Below are 12,500 nucleotides of genomic sequence, written 5' to 3' on the forward strand. Positions count from 1 at the left end.
TCTTCCCTCTCTCCTCCTCCCTGTCTTCCATTCATCAACAACAGCCTTCAATAAAGGTAACTGTCATGTTGAATGTTCATTCTTTTGTGCATGTAAATCTATCTTTTAGGTAAAAAAAAACTTGTTGTTGATACTTCTGGGTGTCTGGAACGAATTAATTGGATTTACATTATTTCTTATGGGGAAAATCGATTCGAAAATCGTCCATTTCGATAATAGTATTCCCACTTCCAGGAACGGATTAAGGACGATAATTGAAGGACCACTGTATGTGTGTGTGTGTGTGTGTGTGTGTGTGTGTGTGTGTGTGTGTTTATATCTATCTATATATATATATATATATATATATATATATATATATATATATATATATATATATATATATATATATATATATATATATACACGTATATACAGTGGTCCCTCAATTATCGTCCTTAATCCGTTCCTGGAAGTGGGACTATTAAGGAGGTTTTGTGGGCGAGGGGCTTGGACTTCCAGCAAGCGTGCATGAGCGTGTTAGATAGGAGTGAATGGAGACGAATGATACTTGGGACCTGACGATCTGTTGGAGTGTGAGCAGGGTAATATTTAGTGAAGGGATTCAGGGAAACCGGTTATTTTCTTATAGTCGGACTTGAGTCCTGGAAATGGGAAGTACAATGCCTGCACTTTAAAGGAGGGGTTTGGGATATTGGCAGTTTGGAGGGATATGTTGTGTATCTTTATACGTATATGCTTCTAAACTATTGTATTCTGAGCACTTCTGCAAAAGCAGTGATAATGTGTGAGTGTGGTGAAAGTGTTGAATGATGATGAAAGTATTTTCTTTTTGGGGATTTTCTTTCTATTTTGGGTCACCCTGCCTCGGTGGGAGACGACCAACTTGTTGAAAAAAAAAAAAAAAAAAAAAATATATATATATATATATATACATATTTTTTTTTTTTTCAACAAGTTGGCCGTCTCCCACCAAGGCAGGGTGACCCAAAAAAGAAAGAAAATCCCCAAAAAGAAAATGCTTTCATCATTCAACACTTTCACCACACTCACACATAATCACTGTTTTTGCAGAGGTGCTCAGAATACAACAGTTTAGAAGCATATACGTATAAAGATACACAACATATCCCTCCAAACTACCAATATCCCAAACCCCTCCTTTAAAGTGCAGGCATTGTACTTCCCATTTCCAGGACTCAAGTCCGACTATATGAAAATAACCGGTTTCCCTGAATCCCTTCACTAAATATTACCCTGCTCACACTCCAACAGATCGTCAGGTCCCAAGCACCATTCGTCTCCATTCACTCCTATCTAACACGCTCACGCACGCTTGCTGGAAGTCCAAGCCCCTTGCCCACGAAACCTCCTTTACCCCCTCTCTCTAACCCTTTCGAGGACGACCCCTACCTCGCCTTCCTTCCCCTGTAGATTTATATGCTTTCCATGTCATTCTACTTTGATCCATTCTCTCTAAATGACCAAACCACCTCAACAACCCCTCTTCTGCCCTCTGACTAATACTTTTATTAACTCCACACCTTCTCCTAATTTCCACACTCCGAATTTTCTGCATAATATTTACACCACACATTGCCCATAGACAGGACATCTCCACTGCCTCCAACCGTCTCTTCGCTGCTGCATTTACCATCCAAGCTTCACACCCATATAAGAGTGTTGGTACTACTGTACTTTCATACATTCCCTTCTTTGCCTCCATAGATAAAGTTTTTTGACTCCACATATTCCTCAATGCACCACTCACTTTTTTTCCCTCATCAATTCTATGATTAACCTCATCCTACATAAATCCATCCGCCGACACGTCAACTCCCAAGTATCTGAAAACATTTACTTCTTCCATACTCCTCCTCCCCAATTTGATATCCAATTTTTCTTTATCTAAATCATTTGATACCCTCATCACCTTACTCTTTTCTATGTTCACTTTCAATTTTCTACCTTTACACACATTCCCAAACTCATCCACTAACCTTTGCAATTTTTCTTTAGAATCTCCCATAAGCACAGTATCATCAGCAAAAAGTAACTGTGTTAATTCCCATTTTGAATTTGATTCCCCATAATTTAATCCCACCCCTCTCCCGAACACCCTAGCATTTACTTCTTTTACAACCCCATCTATAAATATATTAAACAACCATGGTGACATTACACATCCCTGTCTAAGACCTACTTTTACCGGGAAGTAGTCTCCCTCACTTCTACACACCCTAACCTGTGCCTCACTATCCTCATAAAAACTATTTACAGCGTTTAGTAACTTACCACCTATTCCATATACTCGCAACATCTACCACATTGCTCCTCTATCCACTCTATCATATGCCTTTTCTAAATCCATAAATGCAATAAAAACTTCCCTACCTTTATCTAAATACTGTTCACATATATGCTTCAATGTAAACACTTGATCTACACATCCCCTACCCACTCTGAAACCTCCTTGCTCATCCACAATCCTACATTCTGTCTTACCTCTAATTCTTTCAATTATAACCCTACCATACACTTTTCCTGGTATACTCAATAAACTTATTCCTCTATAATTTTTACAATCTCTTTTGTCCCCTTTCCCTTTATATAAAGGGACTATACATGCTCTCCGCCAATCCCTAGGTACCTTCCCCTCTTTCATACATTTATTAAACAAAAGTACCAACCACTCCAACACTATATCCCCCCCTGATTTTAACATTTCTGTCATGATCTCATCAGTTCCAGCTGCTTTACCCCCTTTCATTCTACGTAATGCCTCACGTACCTCCCCCACACTTACATTTTGCTCTTCTTCACTCCTAAAAGATGGTATACCTCCCTGACCAGTGCATGAAATTACCACCTCCCTTTCTTCCTCAACATTTAAAAGCTCCTCAAAATATTCTTGCCATCTACCTAATACCTCCCTCTCCCCATCTACTAACTCCCCTACTCTATTTTTAACTGACAAATCCATACTTTCCCTAGGCTTTCTTAACTTGTTTAACTCACTCCAAAATTTTTTCTTATTTTCATTAAAATTTCATTAAAATATAACAACCCAGGGAGGTGCTACCGTCCTGCCAAGTGAGTGTAAAACGAAAGCCTGTAATTGTTTTACATGATGGCAGGATTGCTGGTGTCCTTTTTTGTGTCTCATAAACATGCAAGATTACAGGTAGGTCTTGCTACTTCTACTTACACTCAGGTCACACTACACATACATGTACATGTTTATTTATACACACTCATCTGAGTTTTCTTTGATTTTATCTTAATAGTTCTTGGTCTTATTAATTTTCCTTTTATATCCATGGGGAAGTGGAATAAGAATCTTTCCTCCATAAGCCATGCATGTTTTAAAAGTCAACTAAAATGCCGGGAACAATGGGCTAGTAACCCCTTTTCCTGTAATAATTACTAAAAAGAAAAAGGAGAAAATTATCAAAGTGGGATGTCTGAATGTGCATGGATGTTGCGCGAATGATAAGAAAGAGATGATTGTGGATGTTATGAATGAGAAGAAGCTGGATGTCCTGGCTTTAAGTGAAACAAAGCTGAAGGGGGTGGGAGAGTGTCAGTGGAGAGGAATAAATGGGATTAGGTCAGGGGTTTCAAATAGAGTTAGAGCTAAAGAAGGAGTAGCAATAATGTTGAAGGATAAGCTATGGCAGAAAAAGAGGGACTATAAATGCATTAATTCAAGGATTATGTGGAGTAAAATAAAGGTTGGATGTGAAAAGTGGGTTATAGTAAGCATATATGCACCTGGAGAAGAGAGAAGTGTAGAGGAGAGAGAGAGAGATTTTGGGAAATGTTGAGTGAATACATGAGGAATTTTGAACCAAGTGTGGGAGTACTTGTGGTTGGGGATTTCAATGCTAAAGTGGGTAAAAATGTTGTGGAGGGAGTAGTAGGTAAATTTGGGGTGCCAGGGGTAAATGAAAATGGGAAGCCTTTAATTGAGCATGGTGTAGAAAGAGGTTTGGTAATAAGTAATAAATATTTTATAAAAAAGAGGATAAATAAATATACAAGGTATGAAATAGCATGTAATGAAAGTAATTTCTTAGACTATGTATTGGTGGATAAAAGGTTGATGGGTAGGCTCCAGGATGTACATGTTTATAGAGGGGTAACTGATATATTGGATCATTATTTAGTTGTAGCTACAGTTAGAGTAAGAGGTAGATGGGACAAAAGGAAAATGGCAACAACAAGTAAGAGGGAGGTGAAAGTGTATAAACTAAGGGAGGAGGAAGTTTGGGTGAGATATAAGCAACTATTGGCAGAAAGGTGGGCTGGAGCAAGTATGAGTAGTGAGGCGGGGGGGTTGAAGAGGGTTGGAATAGTTTTAAAAATGTAGTATTAGAATGTGGGGCAGAAGTTTGCGGTTATAGGAGGGTGGGTGCAGGAGGAAAGAGGAGTGGCTGGTGGAATGATAAAGTAAAGAGCATGATAAAAGAGAATAAGTTAGCTTATGAGAGGTTTTTACAAAGCAGAAGTGTTATAAGAAGAATAGAGTATATGGAGAGTAAAAGAAAGGTGAAAAGAGTGGTGAGAGAGTGCAAAAGGAGAGCAGATGATAGAGTGGGAGAGGCACTGTCAAGAAATTTTAATGAAAATGAGAAAAAATTTTCGAGTGAGTTAAACAAGTTAAGAAAGCCTAGGGAACGAATGGATTTGTCAGTTAAAAACAGAGTAAGATAAGATTTTTTTTCGTTCGGATTTTTAACCCCGGAGGGTTAGCCACCCAGGATAACCCAAGAAAGTCAGTGCGTCATCGAGGACTGTCTAACTTTTTTCCATTGGGGTCCTTAATCTTGTCCCCCAGGATGCGACCCACACCAGTCGACTAACACCCAGGTACCTATTTGCTGCTAGGTGAACAGGACAACAGGTGTAAGGAAACATGTCGGAATGTTTCCACCCGCCGGGAATCGAACCCGGGCCCTCCGTGTGTGAAGCGGGAGCTTTAGCCACCAGGCCACCGGGGCCTGGTGTTAGTAGATGGGGAGATGGAGGTATTGGGTAGATGGCGAGAGTATTTCGAAGAAGTTTTAAATGTCGACGAAGAATGGGAGGCGGTAATTTCATACACTGGCCAGGGAGGTATACCATCTTTTAGGAGTGAAGAAGAACAGAATGTGAGCATGGGGGAGGTGCGTGATGCATTACGTATAATGAAAGGGGGTAAAGCAGCTGGAACTGATGGGATCATGACAGAAATGTTAAAATCAGGGGGGGATATAGTGTTGGAGTGGTTGGTATTTTTGTTTACTAGGGAAAGGCATGTAGGGATTGGTGGAGAGCATGTATAGTCCCTTTATATAAGGGAAGGGGGACAAGAGATTGTAAAAATTATAGAGGAATAAGTATACCAGGAAAAGTGTACGGTAGGGTTATTATTGAAAGAATTAGAAATAAGACAGAATGTAGGATTGTGGATGAGCACAGAGGTTTCAGAGTGGGTAGGGGATGTGTAGATCAAGTGTTTACATTGAAGCATATATGTGAACAGTATTTAGATAAAGGTAGGGAAGTTTTTATTGCATTTATGGATTTAGAAAAGGCATATGATAGAGTGGATAGAGGAGCAATGTGGTAGATGTTGCAAGTATATGGAATAGGTGGTAAGTTACTAAACGCTGTAAAAAATAATTTTTATGAGGATAGTGAGGCACAGGTTAGGGTGTGTAGAAGTGAGGGAGACTACTTCCTGGTAAAAGTAGGTCTTAGACAGGGATGTGTAATGTCACCATGGTTGTTTAACATACTTATAGATGGGGTTGTAAAAGAAGTAAATGCTAGGGTGTTTGGGAGAGGGATGGGATTAAATTATGGGGAATCAAATTCAAAATGGGAATTGACACAGTTGCTTTTTGCTGATGATACTGTGGTTATGGGAGATTCTAAAGAAAAATTGCAAAGGTTAGTGGATGAGTTTGGGAGGGTGTGTAAAGGTAGAAAGTTGAAAGTGAACATAGAAAAGAGTAAGGTGATGAGGGTATCAAATGATTTAGATAAAGAAAAACTGGATATCAAATTGGGGAGGAGGAGTATGGAAGAAGTGAATGTTTTCAGATACTTGGGAGCTGATGTGTCGGTGGATGGATTTATGAAGGATGAGGTTAATCATAGAATTGATGAGGGAAAAAAGATGAGTGGTGCATTGTGTGGAGACAAAAATCGTTATCTATGGAGGCAAAGAAGGGAATGTATGAAAGTATAGTAGTACCAACACTCTTATATGGGTGTGAAGCTTGGGTTGTGAATGTAGCAGCGAGGAGGCGGTTGGAGGCAGTGGAGATGTCCTGTCTAAGGGCAATGTGTGGTGTAAATATTATGCAGAAAATTCAGAGTGTGGAAATTAGGAAAAGGTGTGGAGTTAATAAAAGTATTAGTCAGAGGGCTGAAGAGGGGTTGTTGAGATGGTTTGGTTATTTAGAGAGAATGGATCAAAGTAGAATGACATGGAGAGCGTTTAAATCTGTAGGGGAAGGAAGGCGGGGTAGGGGTTGTCCTCAAAAAGGTTGGAAGGAAGGGGTAAGGGAGGTTTTGTGGGCGAGGGACTTGGACTTCCAGCAGGCGTGCATGAGCATGTTTGATAGGAGTGAATGGAGACGATTGGTATTTGGGACCTGACGATCTGTTGGAGTGTGAGCAGGGTAATATTTAGTGAAGGGATTCAGGGAAACCGGTTATTTTTATATAGCCAGACTTGAGTCCTGGAAATGGGAAGTACAATGCCTGCACTCTAAAGGATGGGTTCGGGATACTGGCAGTTTGGTGGGATATGTTGTGTATCTTTATACGTATATGCTTCTGAACTGTTGTGTTCTGAGCACCTGTGCAAAAACAGTGATTATGTGTAAGGTGAAAGTGTTGAATGATGATGAAGGTATTTTCTTTTTGGGGATTTGCTTTCTTTTTGGGTCACCCTACCTCAGTGGGAGACGGCCGACTTGTTAAAAATGTATATATACATACATATACATACATACATACATATATATATACATATATATACATATATATACATATACATACATATATATATATATATATATATATATATATATATATATATATATATATATATATATATATATATATATATATGTATATATGTATGTATATGTATATATATATATATATATATATATATATATATATATATATATATATATATATATATATATATATATATATATATATATATATATATATATATATATATATGTGTGTGTGTGTGTGGTGTAAATATTATGCAGAAAATTCGGAGTGTGGAAATTAGGAGAAGGTGTGGAGTTAATAAAAGCATTAGTCAGAGGGCAGAAGAGGGGTTGTTGAGGTGGTTTGGTCATTTAGAGAGAATGGATCAAAGTAGAATGACATGGAAAGCATATAAATCTATAGGGGAAGGAAGGAGGGGTAGGGGTCGTCCTCGAAAGGGTTGGAAAGAGGGGGTAAAGGAGGTTTTGTGGGCTAGGGGCTTGGATTTCCAGCAAGCGTGCATGAGCGTGTTAGATAGGAGTGAATGGAGACGAATGATACTTGGGACCTGACGATCTGTTGGAGTGTGAGTAGGGTAATATTTAGTGAAGGGATTCAGGGAAAAAGGTTATGTTCATATAGTCGGACTTGAGTCCTGGAAATGGGAAGTACAATGCCTGCACTTTAAAGGAGGGGTTTGGGATATTGGCAGTTTGGAGGGATATGTTGTGTATCTTTATACGTATATGCTTCTCAGCTGTTGTGTTCTGAGCACCTCTGCAAAAGCAGTGATAATGTGTGAGTGTGGTGAAAGTGTTGAATGATGATGAAATTATTTTCTTTTTGGGGATTTTCTTTCTGTTTTGGGTCATCCTGCCTTGGTGGGAGACGGCCGACTTGTTGAAAAAAAAAAAAAAAAAAAAAAAAATATATATATATATATATATATATATATATATATATATATATATATATATATATATATACACACATACACATATACACTCATTCACAATTCATGTACATTCATTCAAACAAGATAATATTTTAAAATATTGATCCTATGACTAAAAGGTGTAAGTTTCTTCAGTGGCTGGGATGCAAGTTAAAACTGGCTTTCTCACGCTACCTCTAGGTTAGTCCTCAATCGCTTCTGGAGCTGCAAGATTAAACCCTACTCTCGTCATTTTGTTGACTTGGGGTTAGTAAGCTTATAATTAATACTACTATAAAACACTATGATATCCTATTCAATACATATTCTATAAAATATAAAGTATCCTTAAAATAAGGTTCTGACTTTTAAGAAGCCACAAATGATTATTTCTATATAAATAACTTTGGAAAGTTAGTACTGAAAATACATGAAACTTTGATTACTGTATACTACCTACAAATTATTGACTTAAGAAGTTACACATTGCCATCCTTATGACTATAAACTGTGACCTTCATAAAATCTTACCCAAAAATTAGTGATCCTGTAAAATTATTATTGCATTATATTCTGGCAAAGTAACACCCATTTTTATATAATTACACAAACCTAATAATAAATATAGTAATAACATGAGGAATCACATCTGAAGATATATTTTGCTGTTACACATGTATTCTTAAAATGTATTTAAAATTACAGTACAGTACTAGTACTATACAGTATATGGAAACATAATATTGATTACTTTTAAATGTTTTCTCTGAATATAAACCAATTACTGTGTCAGCCATATTTACAAATCATATACAGAGTATACAATAAATACATAGTCTCCTAAACAGAAAATATACGAGTGCCGAATAATATTCTAATGTGTAAATTGTTTAGGGTGCAATTTAGGGTTAACTAAATCATGGTTGCAACACTCCCACAAAGTGAAATATTTACAAAGCTTAAATCAGACTTTTAAACTATGTGTGCATATGAAAAAAAGAACCATCAGATTGGCCATGAGGCATAAAAAATAGAAAAATAACATCAAAATTAAATAAGGCACTGAGCAGTTTTGAAAAAAAATATTACATAATGTGCAGCAAAATAATGGCCATAAAAAAATTGTGCCAAGTCAGAGGCTGGTAAAAGTGTTGCACTTTTGAAGGATGGAAATGGACATACTCCCTCATCGTGCAGTCCACGAAGTGCTGGCGCAGGTTTAGCTAATCCTGTCTCTCTATCACAACCAACTTCCTGAAATATTGCCACTTTCTTCACTCCAACCCAAGAGTGATTGAGAAAAAATATTTCATATAAAAATGAATCTATAAATGTGCTGTTCTAAAGCCTTCAGAATAAGCTACAAATATGCTTCTTTAAACAATGCACAGTATATATGAAGACATAATAAATGTCTAAATCAAACTGCATTAAGTTAATTTAAAATAAGATATTTTTTTTTTACTTTAGAAGGTATCGCTTGATTACTAGAACTCACAAAGGACTTTCTTAGTACAAAATATTTTATTATAATACATGATAAGGGAGATTTATTGAGGCTAGAAGATTACAATATAAAATTATATTATATGGCTGATCAATAATAAAATTGGCGATAAGTGTATACTGTTTTTGTTATGTAAAACTAGAAATAACCTTGGCATTATATCTCTGTCAATAAAAAAACATTTATATTTATATAAGAAGTATTGAAAATACAAGGAATAACATAATTAAATTGTATAAAAGTATTATATGGTAGAGGTAAAATAATAACTTAACTAAAAATATCTGAAAGGCCAATTATATACTGCAAACTATATATATATATTTTACCTGATGTAAAACTGACTGTTATATTAGTATGGCCACAGTGTTTTGGTCATATTTAACTTAAAGGCCACTACTATTCTTAAGTAAAGCCATTACTGTTCTTAAGTTAAAGACCACTATAATTCATTAGTTAAAGGTCACTACTGTACTATTCTTTAGTTAAAGGTCACTACTATTCTTAAGTAGAAGCCATTACTGTTCTTAAGTTAAAGGGCACTATTGTTTTCAAAACTTTCAAAATGAAATCTTACTCTGAAATCTCATCATATTATATATAAATTTTTCAATGGGAGACACTTCCTTTGCTCATTTCCACTGTCTCTTAGCCAATTTAAATTATTAAACACATTCATTAACAGTGTTGGCTCAGGTTTGAAAACAAACAAAATAAATAAATGCATCCATCTACCTCTCACAGCAATGATACATTCAACACTGTCCAGTGAGCAGCACAGAAGACAAATACAATATACTGTACAAGAGATAGTAGCAGTGCTGCCAAGGCCCACTTGCTGTTAAATTGTGACTAGTAAAAGTTTTATTATCTTTACCCCCCACACGTGTACACACGCGTGCACGCGCACACACAGACTTCCTCACAAAGTTTTAAGAGCAGACATGACAGGGCCTAAGATGTAAAGTAAAAGGACACAAGTGCAACTAATGTGACATTTTATTGTGGCAATGTTTCGCTCTCCAGGAGCTTTATCAAGCCATTACAAATATAGACTGGAAAGTCTATATTTGTCCAACCTATTTTTATGTTACCCAAATAATAGCTTTTATATCCTTTTACTCATGTACGAATTAATTGCTCTACCATATTGTATTACTTTTGTCACTACTACTACTACTACTACTACTACTACTACTACTACTACTACTACCACCACCACTAGTGAACATCGAAATGGTACCTCACTAGTATTGCACCTCACTCTGAGCCTTTATATACCCTCTGTGTCCATGTATTGTTTGTAATGGCTTGATAAAGCTCCTGGAGAGCGAAACGTTGCCACAATAAAATGTCACATTAGTTGCACTTGTGTCCTTTTACTTTACATATTGTCGGTAATTCTACCAACTTTATTACAGGGCCTAAGATGCTAGGAAGGAGTGAATCTAGCAAGCAGAAAGTTGAGAGTGAGGCCAGGAGCTACAAATCAACCCTTGCAACCATATATAGGTGAGTATGAATGCACAAATGCACTCCTATACACACTCATGCATGCATGCACACACAAGAGACCAGGAGCTGAGACTCGACCCCTGCAACCACATGCATGGTTGAGCACACACACAGTGACACATGCACACACACACACACACACACACACACACACACACACACACACACACACACACACACACACACACACACACACACACACACATTTAAGCTAAAGGAAAGAACAGCTGAAGTTACTTAATAATAGGAGACTGAGGCAGGAATACGAGGACAACCAAGCAATGGTTGACATTAGAGCAGAAGCAGCTAGGAGTACATTTAAAGTTAAAGTGAAATTACTTATAATAGGACATTTCAACCATGGAACCCACACAGGTTACCAGAAACATGGAAGGCTAAGTTGAGGGCAGTGGTTAGAGAAATTTTCTGAGTCACTGCATTAACCATTTCAGGGTCCAAGGCCAAAATCTGAAGTGTCCAAGAAATTTTGGAAAAAAAAAAAATAATATTTTTTCTTACAGAATTAAAGATAATATTTTTGTGAAGGTAGTAATAAAACATAAAAAAAAATTCTGATCAGTACTTACCGAGATACAGCGGCGGGAAGTTGACCCAAAATGACTGAGTGGCGGCAACATCAGTGACTTCCTTGTACAAGAATGGTATACAATACCAACAAGATGAAATTGAGACACATGTGCAACATCTGGGTATCTTTATTGTGGATGTTTCGCCATCCAGTGGCTTTATCAATACAAATTCCAGGACATAACTTGAAGACAGGAGAACTATGTACAAAAGATGAGGTAATCAGTCCCTCAACCTAGCAGTAGGTGCGAAGAGCACCGTAGTCGTGGAGATTCTGAAGCAGAAGCAAGGTGCCTGATGCTTATATAGTAATGTCAGGTGGAAATGGGATGGGTAGCAGACATGGGCATAGTCACTGGTAGACAGGATTCCCCAGTGGAAGTAGGTCCTACCCAAAGAGATGGGTTAGTTGTAGTAGTAGTTGTCGTAGTCGTGAAGGTTATGTACATGTCCTCAGAATCAAGATTCCATGATGTTGCAGTGTCTGACAGGTTGTACAAGAATAGTATACAATACCGACAAGATAAAGCCACTGGATGGCGAAACGTCTACAATAAAGATACCCAGATGTTGCACATCTTGTCAGTATTGTATACCATTCTTGTACAACCTGTCAGACACTGCAACATCATGGAATCTTGATTCTGAGGACATGTACATAACCTTCACGGCTACGACAACTACTACTACAACTAACCCATCTCTTTGGGTAGGACCTACTTCCACTGGGGAATCCCGCCTACCAGTGACTATGCCCTCGTCTGCTACCCGTCCCATTTCCACCATTAGGGTCCTTGTACCCTGTACTATATGGTACAATGTACCATATGGTATATTGTACCATATGGTATAATGTACCATATGGTACAATGTACCATATGGTACAATGTACCATATGACACACTGTACCATTGTACCATATGATACCATTGTATGACATGGCACCAATGTACC

At 37.4% G+C, this 12,500-nt stretch overlaps 1 protein-coding gene across 8 annotated transcripts in view; it reads right to left on the minus strand.

Annotated features, from left to right (window-relative positions):
* Khc-73 (Kinesin heavy chain 73) overlaps window positions 1-12,500 on the minus strand; it is an 886,736-nt gene that overhangs the window by 251,058 nt on the left and 623,178 nt on the right. For 5 of the 8 annotated variants that reach the window (XM_070083276.1, XM_070083279.1, XM_070083274.1 and 2 more), the window contains one exon: window positions 9,119-9,190. The exons of the other annotated variants lie outside the window; for them this stretch is intronic. In XM_070083276.1, the coding sequence (XP_069939377.1) occupies window positions 9,119-9,190 (72 nt within the window). The remainder of the gene's footprint in view (window positions 1-9,118; window positions 9,191-12,500) is intronic. 8 annotated transcript variants of the gene reach the window in all.

This window comes from Cherax quadricarinatus, chromosome 9 (assembly GCF_038502225.1).
Source record: "Cherax quadricarinatus isolate ZL_2023a chromosome 9, ASM3850222v1, whole genome shotgun sequence".
Classification (NCBI taxonomy): Eukaryota; Metazoa; Arthropoda; class Malacostraca; order Decapoda; family Parastacidae; genus Cherax; species Cherax quadricarinatus.